The following is a 17,077-nucleotide window of genomic DNA, read 5'->3' on the forward strand; positions in this document are numbered from 1 at the left end:
GCGCGGGCACGGGCACGACCGCGGGATCTAGGCTGCTGCTGTTGGAGCACTCGCCTGATGCACTCGGACGGCTGCTGCTGCTGCTGCTTCCAGAAGGTCCTATCGTTTCGGTCTTCGCTCGAGGTACCGCTGCGTCCGTAGGGCACCTGGTGCATCTCGACGGCGAGTCACCTCGTTCGTCCCCACCACCTGCGCCTCCTCCTTCTCTTGCTTCGGTGCTCCCTTCTTTCCTTCTGCTCTTGATCCGATACCGGTACCCCGAGTGTCCTACCTGATGCGCGAAGGGGCTCCCGCTTTCTTCTTGCTCGGGTGTCGTTAGGCTCCCCGTCGACGATGACGTTGTTGACGTCGCTACCACCGACGCATCCGACGCCGAACAACAGCAAGTCTTTCGCGCCGGTGAAGAGTCTCCTCTGCTTGCCGTTAACGGGCTTGCTCCTTGCCTGCGGTGGTGCCGAGGGACTACGGGGACCGCGACGACGACGACGACGATGGCGGTCACTGGGGACGACGGGACGACGTGGGACGGAACGGTACGACGACTCGATGGCGTAGGGGATGACGGCGCGTAGCGGTGACGACGACGACGGTGATGATGACGACAGAGAAGACAGGGAGAAGGCATCCTCGCCTAAACCCCCCATCACCAACTACCGATTGCCGGCGCCTCAAGATCGATCTCACCCAAGCGATGGATCGCCGTAACCGACCGGTGCACACCGCTCGTAGTTTCGGCCATTCGCACACGCTTTGCTTCCGCGTTCTCACCCATAAACGCGTTTCCTCCTTCGTACATATATATGTATATTTTTATGTATATAATTGTAGGTATATGTATTTTGCGCTCTTCACGCTCTCTTTCCCTCCGCGCGTCTCCCTTTCTGCCGGACTTGTCCTGAACACCGTCCTTGAGCCGGCCTTCCGCTCGTTCGCGCGAGCTAATCCGAGCGGGTCGTTGAACTTGACTGTGTGTGCACGCTTCACTTCGCTACTCTAACCCCTTTTTCTTTCTCTCTCTCTCTCTTTCCCTCCCTCTCTCTCTCTCTCTCTCTCTCTCTCTCTCTCTCTCTCTCTCTCTCTCTCTCTCTCTCTCTCTCTCTCTCTCTCTCTCTCTCTCTCTCCTCCTCTTTATCTTCCCCCTTTCTCCCCTCTCTCTCGTTCTTTCTTCCTCCCTGTCACGCCGGCTCCTCGGAACGAACGAAGCGGCGACGTCGCTCGCTATCGACTAGGGTCTTCTCGACTTTCTCGGGCACTTCCTATGTATACCTAACTCTTCACTACGGCTAAGATCCCCGGGATAATAATGCACCATTTAAAAGTCTGGTGTGGCTCCGTGTGCCGACGCTCCGACTACGGGCGCGCTCCGCCCCGTAGTGACCCACGCGCGCTCGCGAGTACGGTCCCCCGGATATCTTCTCCGGACGATCGTCGGGCGCCCGCTCGCGGTGGTCCACTCCTCCCGCGTGCGTTGGATCCTGCGGCTCGTCGGTTAGCAGGACTCGCCGTCGTGCCTGCCTGCCGCATGCGGCAAACGTCGCGGGCCCGTCCTGACCCGCGCCAACGATCCGCGCAGACCTGTCACCGCGAGCCCCGTTACCAGCGACGAACACCGCAGCGTGGCCGGAACTAATCGCATCCTTCCTCGTGCGACAGCGGCAGCCCGAACGAACCAACGGCGACAGTAATCCGCGTAATCCCACGTACACGATCGTAATCCCGTCCCGACTCCGGCTTCCTCGGCGCGTTCTCCTCTTTCTCCTTCGCCTCTTCCTCCACCTGCCGCTTTTTCCACTTTGCCCACTCGCCGTTATTATCCTGGTTCGTCCCTCTGGCCGTCTCTCTGTTGCGCGACGACGGCAGGAAATCAGCCGATTTCATCCGCGGTGAACGCCGGGAGCGCGTTCATAGAATCCTTTCGTAACGACCGAAGCACGCTTGTCGGAGGCGCGCCGGACACTGAGGGGCAACCACCACCACTACCACCACTACCGATACCGGCACCACCACCGCCGTACCATTAGTGAGCCGGCATCAGGAACAGCCAGCAGCAGTAGCAGCAGCCAGCAGCAGCACCAGCACCAGCGGTAGCCACCACCACCACCACCACCACCACCACCCACCACCACCACCACCACCACCACCACTATCAACCACCCACTACCGTCGGCGGTGTCTAGCACGACCAACGAGATACTATTCACCCACCCACCACGATATAGGTACTACAACGGCCGACTAAACTTCTCGGTAACTTTATATAGGTGGTCCCTTATAATGCGATAGCTCTTCGTGATCCGCCGCTGAGATATTTAAAGACCCCGTGCGCGCATAAATGTGTAGGGTCTCGTCTCGGCCCTTGATGACGATAGTGCGCGGGCGCAATTCCTTCAGGGTCGGATGATGATTTAAGAAGAGGAGGATGGAGGATAAAGAAATGAGGACGCGCGTTCGCGTAAAACGTATACCGTTTCAATTTTTCTCAGCTTTTAGAAAGATGGTACCGCGAGAGAGAGAGAGAGAGAGAGAGAGAGAGAAAGAGATCACTCGGAGCGGTCACCACCATGTGACTGACGCGTGGTACCGCGAACGATTCCCGCGGTATCGCAATGATCTCGACGTCATTAGCAACATCGATCGTGAGAGAGGCGGCGCGAAACGGGGACCACCTGTTAGGCGCCAACGTTATATCACGGCGACTTCGCCGATGATAAGATAACGCCCGAGTAGAAACGGATGACCAATTTGTCCCACCCACGCGATGGCCACGCGAGACATTTATCTCGGAATCCTCGGGAGCAAGGATCGCCATAGATCTTTACTTTTGTTCGCAAAAACGATACGCTCGCACATATTTGTAATTGCCCGAGAGCGAAGAAAAATTTATGTCGGACGATCTCCACGTGGAGAACGATCTCCAGATTTATTCGCAACTAAGGTACATCTTTCGCAGTGCAGAAATTTCTATAGTTCTCCAGTTACTCCTTGACCAGAAAAAAAATAGATCGAATCTATTCGTTATACTGATGTTCGGCGATATTCCTCATTAACATTTAAAATAATCGTATGCGATAAGCACAGCGAGTAAATGTGTCACTTCAAATATTTAAAATACTCGCGAAAGGTACAACAGTATGTTTTACCTCCATTAATTATACCATAAAAACTGATTGACTAACGAAACCGATGGGCGACAAGAATACATTTCTTATCTAGTATCGTAAGTTTGGGTTTTTATAAAAGGAAATTGGAAACTGTCTCTCCAGATTGAAAAGAAGCTACACCATGACATAATGTCGTATTAACCAAGATTAATCTTCGCGTAATCTCTTCAATTTTATTCAACGAATGTACTGCGTTCCCGATATCTCTGTCGCGTCGGGAGTCGATCCCTCGATCGCGCATCGGGATCGCGGCGATCCCGTGGAAGAAGAATGGCGATATCGTTCCTGGGTTACCTTCGCCACGCCGGATACCTCGGCGTTGCTGGATAACGCATCGCGTCGCGTCACCGAAACGCCTGATCCGCCACTCTCTCGTGACGGAGAGGCGCAAAAGGGAGACGGGAGAGGAAGGGGATAGAAAGAGAGGCGAGGTAGCCGTAAGCATATTGATCAGGAGACAGTAGTTGGCCGCATGCCACGTGGTGATGCTACGAGAGGCGCCGGCCTCTCCACCTATTATGAGCCAAGGCTCCTATCTTCGCGTTTCTTCTTTTCCCCGCGGGTTTCACCCCCCGACGCCGTCCGCCGTTGTCTTTCTCCCTTCCGTCCTCCCCCCCCCTGGATTCCATCTCCCCTCGTCCTCCCCCGTCCTCTCCTTCCCTCACCTCACCCCCTCACGACCCGGCAGAGAGCCCTTTTAGTCCGCGTTATTTTACCGCTCCCCGCTCTCCTCTGCGTGTACTTTATCTTCTTGTCTTCTCGGGACTTGTCTTTATTCCGAACGCGGCATCTAGAATGCGTAACGTTCGCCGTGTACATGTACGCGTACATGTGTAAAAACTCATATAGATATTCGCTCGTCTACATATGCGATATAGGTGAATGCGTGTGGCCTGTTCTGGCGCTTATGCGAACGCCGCTACGCATGCGGGGCCCACCCTCGGCATCTCTCGCTCTCTTTCTCTCTCTCTCCCCCTTTTCTCTCTCCTTCGGTATCTTTCTTCTTCCCCTTGGAGTACCCGCGACTTCTCGGACTCTCGATCGAGAGCGTTAAAATTGAGACGTCAGCCTAACAAGCTCACTCGTATCGTCCGAGCGTCTCCATTCTGTCTTCTCTCCCTTTCTCGCGAGCGAGCGGCAAAACCTTAAGAGAGAAAGAAAAAAGCAAAATAATCGGCAGGGGGGAAAAGAAAAGATCAAAGGGGGGCCCTGTTAAACGGCCGGCTCGGCACAGAGAGAAAGGAGACCGCCTTCTTGGGTGGCCACCGGTTCCTCCCGGTCAACCCCTCATCCCCTTACAGCGCGACCACGTTCTATAGTATCGTTCTCACGTAGATCTTTTGATCTCGCGAGCTAGTTATGCCGTTTCTGTTAACGCAGGGTCGATAAGAAAGGGTATATTCGCCGTATACCTACGTCGAGTAACCCGAAGGGTTTATCTCATGCAGGTTTCTCCGGAATGCTGATAACGTTATCGCGCAGGTTTCACCGATAACCGCTATCGAGTGATGCACGTGCAGATGCATCCCTTCTTGGTACAGTCGTTCGTTTCCTTCAGTCATCAAGTTAAGAGGATCCTAAAGTCATCTGTTTTACCGACACATTCGGATATAGTTTTTGCGCTGGTAAATCTTTTTATTAGCTTTTATCAGAGAGAAACCTGAGAGCGGCCACGCCGGCGTTTTACTTGATACCGTTTTCGCTCGACTGATTCCGGCACCTTACGCCCATTTTTATTTTTGAAATTGTATTGCATTTTTCAAGCGGGTAATGCAGCGCCCAATCTTGGTTATGTTCCGTGTGCTGCATGCATGAAATGTCGATAACACGAGAGTGTTATTAATTTTTCGTAACGGGAGTAATCATTGATATGAAACTAAAAGTGGATGTCAAAACAAAAATGGATGTCAAATCGTTAATTTCTATGGAGAAATGTAAAGGGTTCGGGTACGCTCCCTGGAAAAGCGCCATGTATAACCCGAAAGGGAATAAAAACCACTACTACTCGTTAATTTCTATGGTGCAATTTGTCGCGATGAATACCACGCATAATTTGAAGTAAAAGTCGCATTTTAAACGAATCGCGACCGCACGCGGCGGTTCGTCGTGCGTCGCGTCGTCGTCGCCACAAATCACCGTAGAAATTAACAATATGATTACGGATCACGATAATTACTTAAACGCAATTGACAAATGTTAATAACTTTCGAATGGGACGATCGCGTACGTGCACTGAGAAAAATTTCCATCGGATAAACCAATTAAATAGCATTTCCGATGGTTAATTTTTCCGATTACGTGTTCCGATTAAATTATGATGGATACATCCGATAAAATTTATCCGATGAAATACAGTTACCGATGAAATTTGATTGGAAAACCGATCATATTTTTCATCGGGTATACAATTTAATTGGATATATCCGTTTGTTATTATGTAATTGGATTATCCGATTATATTTAATTGGTTATTTTTCTCAGTGTAGGAGATGATCGAGATTCTCGTAGGAAATGATCGCGTTACGAAGAGCGACACGAAGACACGCGGTATATCTGCCGCGCCGAATGATTCGACACAATAGATTGTTTTCGACCAAGGTGTTTACGGCGCTACGTCATTTCTTGGAATCCGCGCTCGGTTTTCGGCAGAGGTGTTTACGGCGCCGTACGCAGGATCATTCACGCGGCGACAATCGAATTGATCGGTTATGCCCGCGCCGCTTCGCACGTCGTATTATTCTTTCTTGATACGCGTTCGCGACAAGTGCGGGCAGAAACCGCGATCGCTCTCTGTGAATAATCAATGATCGATATCATCGTGCGATCGTTGACTTTCCGCGATTTGTGTCAGTGATTTGTGCGGGTATCAGTGCGACGATGTAATCGAACACTTCGTAGTGGCAATCAAACTCGGTGACAATCGGACACAGTGAAATCCGAAAAAGTGGCATTTGGATACAGTGACAGTGACAAATGATTTTACAAACGGAAGTGTAAATTCGCGAGTGAAGTGGCATTTGGATACAGTGAAAAAATGATCCGTATGGATGCTATACAGATCATTTTACTGGCTGCGAAATATTTCAAGAAATATTTAAGACGATTCTTTAATATAAAAATGGACCAAACGAGCCTGTGCACTAAGTGCGCACTAGTGCACGCAACCGAATTCGCTATAAGTTATGTTCACTCGATATTAATTTTTTTAAATATACACATAATTGCACGACCTTTTGTCGATAATCCTCTCCTCGGGTACTACCTTGCCGCGGTGGAGGGGCTTAAGTACCCTGAAGAGTTACTCTCTAAAAATCAATCAGTGTATTATCACTGAATCAGTGAATATTCACTGTTTTCAGTGATAATCCATCGATTGACTTTTAGAGAGTATAACATACTCTAAAGACGGGACAACCAAAAGTACCCATTGCACTATTTAGGCCCAATTTTTCATTTTTTAATAAACTGTTGGCCAAAGTTTAATCGATTCTCTCTCTTTTCTTAGATAATAATATAGAAAAGGATAGAGAGTCGAGTAACTTCCACATTGACAGTTAACCAGAAAATGATAAACCAGGCCTAACACTCTCTGAAAGTTAATCGGTGGATTATTGCTGAAAATAACAAATCGATTCACTGTTTTCAGTGATAATCCACCGATTGACTCTTAGAGAGCACATTTATTTATTTTATTTATTAATTAATTTTGTTCATTTCAGCACTAACTTTCGAGGACTGACGAATAATTTCGCTCTTATTTCGTCAGTTTAAACGAATCGCAACCGCGCGCGGCGATTCGTCGCGTCGCGTCGCGTTCGGGAGTGTCGTTTGTGTAATCGGACTAAAGACTCAAAGTGTAAAATCGCGCGAACGATCTTTGTGTTTTCGCGAGTGTGCCAGAAGACAACTTAAGTGGAGGAGGAGGCCTGGGAGAGGCATCAGGCGCCGGCGGAGCAACTTTGCGGTAAATATTACTTTTATTTTGTGTAAAATTAATCTCTTTTCCGGTTTATTTTATTCATTCCTTTATTATTTTGTATTTGTTTATTCACATCAGAGCCTTTTGAATTTTATTAATTGTTGTATTGAGTTATTTTATATCTTAATTTCATATAATTTCTAATAATTAGAAATAATAACTAGAAAACAAAACGCAATTTTAAATTTAACAAAAGTTTATTCTCAAAACAATCTTTCGCGATATAATCCTTTACATATCTAACTAAGTAAAAAGTTCAATATGTCTAAAAATTATATTTTACAATATTAGTTTTATTGAATACTATTTTAACCTGACTTTTGTTTATATGTTACAGAATCAACGCAGCTACGTGGCAGAACTCCGCTGTTGCGCATCGGATCGGTGAGTGAGAAATTTTTTTATTGAGGTAACGAATCTACATCTCGTAGATCGTAGATCGTAGATATATTCTGTAGATCGTAGATATATTCTGTAGATTGTAGATATATTCTGTAGATTCGTTACCTCAAAATGGATAGGTTACAAATAATTTAATATTTTATTTAATATATTTAACCTACCGAAGAGTAGTGGTAGCGATCTTCAAAGTGGAAGGTTGGGTTTTCCGTTGCAGAACCAGAGTTAATCCCTGGTTTTCTTTGTCACGGATCCCCGAAAACAACGGTTTCGGCATAAGGGCACGACGTTGATTCGCGAAATTAACAGAAAAAGAAGAGAAGATTTCATACATATCCTTCTCCATAAATATTCTCCCATTAACACTAATAATGGAAGAATTATTTATATTGCAATAAAAATGAAAATATACGCGATTGAATGATTTGAGAAACGATCGTCGTTAACTCCCTGCCGAAATGACCGCTATCGGAGGTAATCCGGAAGATCTGGGATTCATTCTTTCCTGCAGCGGGGTTTTTGGCTTTCAACGGGTTTAATTTTCTTTTACATTCATTTAATCTTTTGAAACTCTACATATTAAGATATATTGAATTCACTTTCCATGTTGAGAATCGTTGAATTACATCATATAACTTAAGCGAAATATGGCGAATATTATTGATTTATTCGCCGAGCTAATCTGTTGTAGCCTATCTATTTTTATTAATAAATTGATATATAAAATAAAATAATATGATGTGAGATCCTAATATATTTTGTTGAGAACACTGAAAGTTTAACTTATTTTTATATATTATTTGCAGTTATTAATTAATTATAATATGCTATTATAATATCGGTTAAAATCTTGAAAGAAGTTTCGTTCTTCTGGATCTCACATCATTTATTCTGTGTATGTATGTACATACGTATATACGTACGTTATATATGTACTTTCAAGATGCGTCTCGCATGAATACATGCATAGTCACACGCATCTCTGCATTTTCGCGGTCGGTTTTCGCGATCGGTTTTCCAACAAAAATTTTTAAGAAATTATTAATTGTTTAATTTTATCCATATTATAAATCTTAATTGGTCGTGGAATATGATTAAAATCACTAACGCGCGAAGTAAATTTTTTTCTATACCTACTTGAATTTCGAAATCAAAGATTAAATTACGAAGAGATGGTCAATATTTTTGAATAACTAACGGCAGTAAAAATAATTTTGATTCGTATATACAGTAAGTTTTTTTAATTAATATTCTTCTTTAATTAACGTCTCGCGTGGTGGTGCATTTTTCGATACGTTCGACACTCGTATATTCGAACCGTACGAAATATTTGTCGGTGACGATAACCGACTATGGAAGGAGTTTTCTTCCTTCCTGATCTCTGGTCAAAATGACCAGACTGTATGGCCGGGAGCAACGAAAGGTAGGTCCAATCTGGCCCACCGAAGGACTAAATACGACGAGGTATGTGGTCAATATTGGCCACTCTGATGGAGTACCTAAGTAAGGTGCTGCATGAAGTATACTTTGATTTCTTTTGATTTGTCACAATTCGGGTGGGTTATGCTTCTATATACATACATTCTCGCATATGTGCGAGAGTGAAACCCCTATTAAATCCCGCGGTCGCGTTAAACTCCAAGTCAAACCCCTAGAAACTCGCGTCGCGGTTAATTAAAGATTTGTAGGTTCATTATGTTGAAACACGGGTAGGTAGAAATTGGATAAATAGGTCTATAGATCGGAATACGGGTAGGTAGGGATTCGGATAGTCAGGGATAGCGGGACATGATTCGACAGTTTAAAAAATTAGGTAACATAAATTAACGAAGTAACAATGACTTTAATATAATAGGTACATAAAAAGAATTTCGCGTTATTGTACGTATACCGCATATTTTATATAGAACGTCGAGAGAAATATTGTAGGATATTGTACAGACATTATATTTTTAATTTTATAATGTCATTATTTCTTTTATTATATTGTATGTATTGTAAAGTAAATATAAGGAAAATGAAATAAATAATAAGAATGTAAAAAATCAAATTGTAAAGAAAAGAGGACCGTCGATTAAACGCGGCGGGGGTGGTGGAGGGCCTCTATATGTATAGGTCGATGTGTTTCTATCGAATAGATTTTAGTTCAATTTGATTTACATAGTTTTTTAATCGATAGAGTTTCGTTTGCAATTGATCGATAAATTTGCCTTTACAGTTTGATTTTTCGTTTGCACATTAATAAAAAATGTTGTACATATACATAATTATGAGCACAGCCACATATGTAACACGTTGTGTGTACTGTGTAACATTTTCTATTAATGTTTTACATTGTAAGAGTTAGGTATGTATTATTGTAAACACACACGTGTCACATGTTTATATGTAATTTTATGTCATAATGAAAAATTGCACATATTTTTATTGTGTATTATGTTTTTAGTTTCGCTATGTAACTTTCTCTCTTTTTTTATATTTTTGTATATATTTCAAAATATGTTTTGAAAAAAATTAAGTTATAAAAATGTAAAAACGCAACATTATCGCAAACAAAAGAGGACCGCCGATAAGAATTCGGCGGGGGTGGTGGAGGGCCTCTACAAGTTGGTCTGTTTTTATCGGATAAAAATTTAATTCAAATTTAAAGGAAAGGCATCATTTCATTTATAACCAGAAAATGCAAAGTTACAATAAAATATATAGATAACCAAGTTTATCGAGTACAATCTACTACAAATTTTGTTGGCAAAAGGAGTACAACGTAGCTTGTCAGCAAATTTTTATATTTTGCAATTATAAATATAATTTATATGTTAGCAACGAAAGAATGTGAATCGCCAGTAGTTGATAAGCAATTTTGGATCATTATCAGGATTCGCGTATAAAAACAAATTCTCGCAGAATACGGGATATAATATGTTATCATTTAAATCTTTATTTTAACTTATTTTCACACTTATTTATTTTTGCAATCCGCAATTTCGATAATCAGAGACAAATAGTTATACACATATATTCAGCAATCATATTATTAAAATTAATAATTGCAGTGATGTAAGATGGGGTTGTATTGTATAAAGACAAATACGGATTCTGATGAATATTCTCATTACTATCAGAAAAGGTATAATATAATTTTTTAATTTACAAGTTCAATATTTTTGTTACAATTTCAATATTTACGAGATTTCTATTTGCCGATTAATTTGTTCAACATTGGAGACCAAACTCGTAAAATGTTCCTTTTTTGATTCGCCGCAATCCAACGCCATCTTATAACATACAACGCGTATTTACGAAGAATAAAAGACAGAGGATCTTAATTTTATCTCTTAATATTGCAATCATTCCCTTCAATCACACGAGATTCGTAATAAACGACACGATAAAGCATTACAAGATTATTGTCTGCATAGTAAGGGAAAACATTTTAATCGAATATTTAATCCGTTCGATACTAGAACAGTGTTTCGAGGATTGCTCGATAAATCCATTTAGATTTTAATCTACTATTTTTCCATACATTTCGTACATAGAAATTTTTGCACAACATCGAAGAGTGATAGTATCGAAAAAAGTAATGGATTGAGACGAAAAAGATCGAGTAATATCGTAGAAGTACGAGTGTCATATGTGAACGTGTGTTAAATTACATTTCGAGACTTAATGTTATAATGCTAATCAATAATGGAAGACTGATTTCGCCGACTAGACGTTTTTCGTCAGTAAGACGTAGACTCGCATTGGCCCGTGAACGCCTCGTTAATTACGATAGAGGAGAGAAAGACATTCAATTTGGCAAGTAATACTCCCGAGGTATGTATTCCGGCTTCGGACTACTTGGCTCGATACCGAGTAGCTCCCCCATGAAGGCGATGTACGTGATCGCTAGACGCAATGTTTCGATTCTTGAGAGCCGTTTCTCGTAGGCGAACGTTGGTACCTGAACATGAACGATCAGATTGAAGAATCGAAAACGGGAAGTTTCTAAAGATAATCGAGAGAAAAAACGTCACCTTTTCTATTATAATTCAAATGTAATAAAAGCTTATCTATATTAACAATTGTAGGCGATACATTTTTAAGTAAAAATTAAATTTTGCTTCAAATAACTTTACTTTTTATCGTTAACTATTTTATTCTTATCACAATTAATTTGTATAATTAAATTTTTACTTTATTTTAATCATTTTCAATTTATATGTATATTTAACACATAACCCAATATTTACATCAAACTTGGTTTTCAATAGTTTTCTTATTTTTAAATTTACTAAACCTTAAAATGTTATTATATTTCATGATATCCTATATTTATATTTAGTTTTAAAGGCTTTTTACATATTTTCTTTGTATTATAAATGAGCTATTTCCTTTAAACTAAGATTGATTAATATTGCAAAATATGTGATAAAATTTAACAAGTCTTTAATAACTTAAATATTTCATTTTTACAATAAAATCACATACTTTCCTACGAAGTTTATCAAAGGCCTCGTTCAGATTAAACATCCTGCGTCTCTCCCGGATATTCGCGGCTCTCCTCTGCGATACCGTCGCCACTCGACGTCTCGGTTTCTTTGTCGTTGACGATGGCAAATTCGGCGAGCGGCCGTTCGACGTATAACGACTGAAAATTCCAGAATTTTATACACAATTTTATCACGTGATTATAGTACGGTAATATTGAGAGCCTCACGTCCATTCATGAAGGCTCAAAAGATAAGAAATAATATCGTTCTAATTGAATACGCGGAGGAAAGTAAAAAAGTAAAAGGACCCTTAGGAAAGTGAAAAAAAAGAGAAATTAGTAATTCTCACAGAAATTTTGTTGCGGTCGTTTTCTTACGTGGTGTAGAGATAATTTCGCATCAAACTAAGGTTTTGTTTGAGTAGAAAATTAGAAAGCTCAGACGATAAATGTATAAATGTTCGCGGAGATTATAAAGGAATGGCAACAAAACGTATGTAAGAATTACTAAATCTTCTTTTTCCAGATGTCCCTTTACCTTTCGACTTTCTCTTGTGGTCAGTTCCACAGCCTCGCGGAATGAATTACCTCTGGTGCAACAACGCGCAGGGTTGCCTGTACAATCCGTGTTCGTTCACGTGCGGATGAGCGGGCGGTTGTGCCTGATACAAAACGGAACTGTCCCACATCGGGTAGCTGGCGATCTCACCGCCGACGTACTGCGACATCTCCGCCGCGATTACCTGTTACGTACAGGTTTCAAAGAATAGAGCAAGGAGGGGGGCTATTTAAATCAGTTAAAGAAAAAATCGAATAAAAAACTTTAAGACATCTAAAAATCTTGGAAGCTCAGGGATTCCAAGAGCCCGCGGAGGGGACAACTGAAATGGAAACATTGAAACTGAGAGTGGAAGCAATGAATCAATCATAACAAGAAAAAATAATAATTTAAAAATTAATGTAAAATTAGTTAATAATATAATTGGAGCCTCAAACAGCCCCTTCTTGCCCTACAGATTTCGTCCGAGAGAATCCGTCGCAACGCGAGTTACGCGAGAATCCGGAAAACATTTACAGCGTGTCTAATAGATTTGTATAAAATTAGAAATAACGTTACAAAATAAGATATAAATATTATAAACGCGTCCCTTTGGGTTTTGATGCTCTTTTTTGGAAATGAGAACATGCGTTTTGACGGGGACATGTTGCCTGTTAATAGAACCAGACTTTTAGGGCAACATTGGTCAAACTTCGATTAACTTAGTTGATAATTAATTCTCAGCAAAATTTACTCGCAACAAACTTTTGAATTATATAATTCCTGGCCCTTAATCCAATCTTTCTTTCCACGTGTCAAACAAACGATTGACAATCTAAACGAAAAAAATGTAGCTGCCACAGCTAAAAATTACATGTAGTAACTAAATTTCAGTTGTAAAATATCAACAGCTAATATTTAGTTATGATAGCTGAATATTTGGTTACTGTGCCTATTGTATTAGGTGCGACAGCAAACCGTTTGCTGTGGTTTAGAAATTTATAGTTACGGCAACAAAATATTTTTAGCAAAGCATGAATTAACTATGGTAGTGAAATAATTTTTTTCAGTGTATTCATGCTGAACAAAATATTGATATTGCTGGATAAATTAATCACCAACTGAGATAATTGGAGTTTAATCAAAGTCACTCTTAATTTTGGCTTAATTAACTGTTAATTATTAAAATGCATCACGGCGATTTGTAGTCATAATCTGACACTGTATCTCACTTGACATGTTCGTTAATCGGTATTCGGCTATAATTATCACAGACGGAGCTTTTCTATAATTTTATATGATTATAATTAAATCACTTAATATATAATTTAATTTTATAGATAGGTCAACAGAGCAAAACGTGCCGCTATAATAATCGCCTTCCCCCTTTTGTTTTTTTTTAATAATTAAATCGATGACACCGTAAATCGTGCGGGTCTCGCCCTCGAACTCACTGGTGCTTGATTTCCATTAATCTCCCACAGCGGTTCGGTGTAGCTCATATCCCGCTTCCTGTCCAACGACGAGCGGATACCACCAGCGTGCTTAGGTCACTCACTTGCAGAGGGTGGAAAAAAATTAAAAAAAAGAGAGGGTGTCCGCGCGCGACGACACTTTGACGACGTCCTGCGACGTTTCGGGGCCCGAACGTCCCGTTCTTCTGATGATTCTCCACCGGGGTAGCGCATTTTCGGAAATTTCGCGAACACCCCCGGGGGTAACCGCCCCCTTCGTGATCACCGAATGCGCGAGGATCGTTCGTTGCGGGACGCGTGCGCCGCGACGCAGCCACGACATTGGGGCCCCCTCGTACCCCTTGTACCCCCGTTGGGCGGTGCTTGCCGCGACGCAGCCTACCGGTGCTGCGAGAGCAGATCTCGGATATCGACCGAAAGATTGTAAGATGGAAGCGATGGACAGGAACTGAACGACGCGAAAATCGAGCTTTCGGCCTGGCGAATAAAGACGCATTTATCTGGACTATAAACTGCAAAGCCAATATGTATAATAAAATTTTTTCCCTTTTGTAAAAATGGCTGAGGTACCTAATATTTTTCGCAATAAATTTCTTTAATTAGAATTTGTCAGCCAAGCGTCGTCAAACAGTTTTCTACATTGATTAATCAGTTACCGGCGTTAAATAATTCTTTACGTGACTAATAAATGTTCAACGATAAAATACGAATTGTCAAAAAAATTTGTATTTAAATAAAGATTAAGTACTTACCGCTTTATAATAGTATGCCACTTACAGCTCGAATATATAGTACATGTCTATTTTGTCGTTTGTTAATATTTATAATTAAAAGTGCTAGAGAATTTCAATGTTATCTCTTTTTTATGTCACAGTTTAATATCTATTATAATTAATAAATTAGTATGGCTCATATGTGTTAAACACAAATTTCAAGAAATAAAGGACTCAGAGCCGTGACAGGGTGGCAGTGTCTAAATATTTTATTCTAAGTTTATTGCGAAAAAATATCACCTCGGCCAGGATATCTATTATAATTCTTTCAAGTATTGCATGTGCATGACTTTCTGCGGGATTATTCTGATCGAGTACAGAGTGTAAACTAGATAGCTTGACCTTTACATCTATTTATTTAATATTATTATGTTTAATAACATTAAATATTAACTGATATCTAAATACATGTCTTTTACCGAATGCTGTATCTATCGTTAAATATTAATTTATATTAGGTACGTGTTGTGATATTATTAATCGGCTCCTTTTTTTTGCTACGTGCCTCGGTTTCTCGCGTTAGATCACCCTCTCATCGCAACTGCCCGGGGGATTTCCGCGACGAATTTACGTAATAAGCGTCAGGAAAGTCTGGAAAGAACCGTGACGAAATCCCGTAATTTTGCTCAAAGGCGTGACCCCGTTGCGGGCAGCGATGCAACGGGGTCGGGTGTGCATTGTTAGCGGCGCATCAAAATCGGATCGGGCGAACACGTGCGAAATCCGGAGGACGGCGTTTACGCGGCTCGCTCCGTTTATCCCGTTTATTCTCGTGAATTTGCCAGGAATCGCCCCATTTTCGTGATGCACGGTATAATGTAGGGTGCTGCGAACGGAATTTCGGAAAGATTTAGCGTAGATTGTTTCTTAACGAAAATCAGGTTCTTTGCAATATCAATTTTAATCATATCTGTTTTCCCCCTATGTTCGCGTCATGTACACGGAGAGATTTCACTTAAAATTTATCCTGAAAATCAGGTAATCGACAACACGGCATTTCGAAGAATTTTATGGGAATTTTTTCAAATTTTATCATACATTTTACTAATAAAATAAATGGTAACATTTAAAAAAACTCTCATAAAGTTCTTCAAAATGCCATGTTATCCCACGCTTACACGATTTTCAGGGTAAATTTTAAAAGAAAATTCTCCGTGTATATTTAAATTTGTGACATTATTAAAAATGTAGTAAATTGAAACTAATAAGATAGAGACGATTTCTGAATAAGAAATGAATAATTTACCTTTCGTGAAGTAAACGGTGCAAATAACGAGTAATAATAATGATATAACAATAAAATTTTACAAACAAATGTCATTAATATAATTGGAACGAGAAAATTGTGGCTCTTCGTGAAATCGCACTTCCGAAGTGATTTAAATATTTAAAGCGCTCTTCGTGAAAATTGTAATAAAAATGCAGGAACAAGAAACAATGGAGATACAGCGGAGAATTTAATAACTATAACGTCGACTTCTAATCAGGTTTTGAAGATTAGAATTTTCAGAAGTTAATTTCTCCCTCGACGTGAACTCCCACCGGTTCCTTCCTGACCCGTTTCTCTTCTGCGGAATAAAATTTAATTTCGCGTTTTGATTTCGTATCGCATCATATCGGTCGCTCGAGAAAATGACGGCGGAAAGAGCTGGAGCTTACCGGCGCCGACGCCTGGAACATCGATCCGGGGCGTCAGCTTGCAGTTATGTATATAGTTCATATTACAGCAGAGGGTTGTATTAAACATCCACGTCGTCCTCTACTTGCGTTTACGATCCTATCGGGCACAGTTTATCAAATATTTCGAGTGATATTACGTTTACGGTATTATAATACTTTTCTTTGCGCTTCAAACTTGTGTTTGTTCGTCGCAATGTAATTACAAAAGCGGTTCTGCTGTGAAATGCTGAGTCAACCCTTTCAGAATTTCAAAACATGAATGTATGTATATAACAATAATTTTAATTATAATAATAAGTGTAAAGTATAGTAGTATAAAGTGTAAGTACAAGTATAAAAGCATAAAGTTGTAATAATACTCAGAACTTTAACTTTAAAATATAGAAATATAAATAGTGTAACATAAAATATGATATAAGCAGATTAATTTCCTCAGAAAAGAATTCGGTTAAAGCGATACTTACAGACTCTCTAAATCTAGAAAAAGTTTTAATCTTTTTGTCTATCAAAAAGAGGGCAAATATTCGCAAAATATGGGGAAGACGATACAAGCTTCACTTATTCCAATCCAGAACACATATTTCAGGTACACAGTAAA

At 40.8% G+C, this 17,077-nt stretch overlaps 2 protein-coding genes across 2 annotated transcripts in view; both read right to left on the reverse strand.

Annotated features, from left to right (window-relative positions):
* The window catches only part of LOC105563282 (inhibin beta chain), a 29,214-nt gene extending 29,059 nt beyond the window's left edge, over nt 1-155 (reverse strand). Inside the window, exon 1 of the mRNA XM_012014746.1 lies at nt 15-155. Within this exon, the coding sequence (XP_011870136.1) occupies nt 15-155 (141 nt within the window). The remainder of the gene's footprint in view (nt 1-14) is intronic.
* A 10,044-nt stretch (nt 156-10,199) lies between these two features.
* LOC105563236 (protein Fer3) lies at nt 10,200-14,233 on the reverse strand. Its single transcript, XM_012014646.1, has 4 exons — nt 14,006-14,233; nt 12,602-12,756; nt 12,013-12,172; nt 10,200-11,485 (listed from the first exon to the last, which is right to left on the reverse strand). Exons 1-4 carry the CDS (start codon nt 14,051-14,053, stop codon nt 11,333-11,335), a joined length of 516 nt encoding a protein of 171 aa, XP_011870036.1. The 5' UTR covers nt 14,054-14,233; the 3' UTR covers nt 10,200-11,332.
* Nucleotides 14,234-17,077: the final 2,844 nt, after the last annotated feature.

This window comes from Vollenhovia emeryi, unplaced genomic scaffold (genome assembly GCF_000949405.1).
Source record: "Vollenhovia emeryi isolate VEMERY1.0 unplaced genomic scaffold, V.emery_V1.0 DF939179.1, whole genome shotgun sequence".
NCBI lineage: Eukaryota > Metazoa > Arthropoda > Insecta > Hymenoptera > Formicidae > Vollenhovia > Vollenhovia emeryi.

What these genes read in the sequence shown, in the direction of transcription:
- LOC105563236 (XM_012014646.1), bottom strand. Translation starts at nt 14,053, where the DNA reads ATGAGCTACACCGAACCGCTGTGGGAGATTAATGGAAATCAAGCACCA. An exon ending in TTAATGGAAATCAAGCACCA is followed by an intron (nt 12,757 to 14,005) that starts GTGAGTTCGAGG and finishes TGTACGTAACAG; the next exon opens with GTAATCGCGGCGGAGATGTC. An exon ending in TTGATAAACTTCGTAGGAAA is followed by an intron (nt 11,486 to 12,012) that starts GTATGTGATTTT and finishes GTTCATGTTCAG; the next exon opens with GTACCAACGTTCGCCTACGA.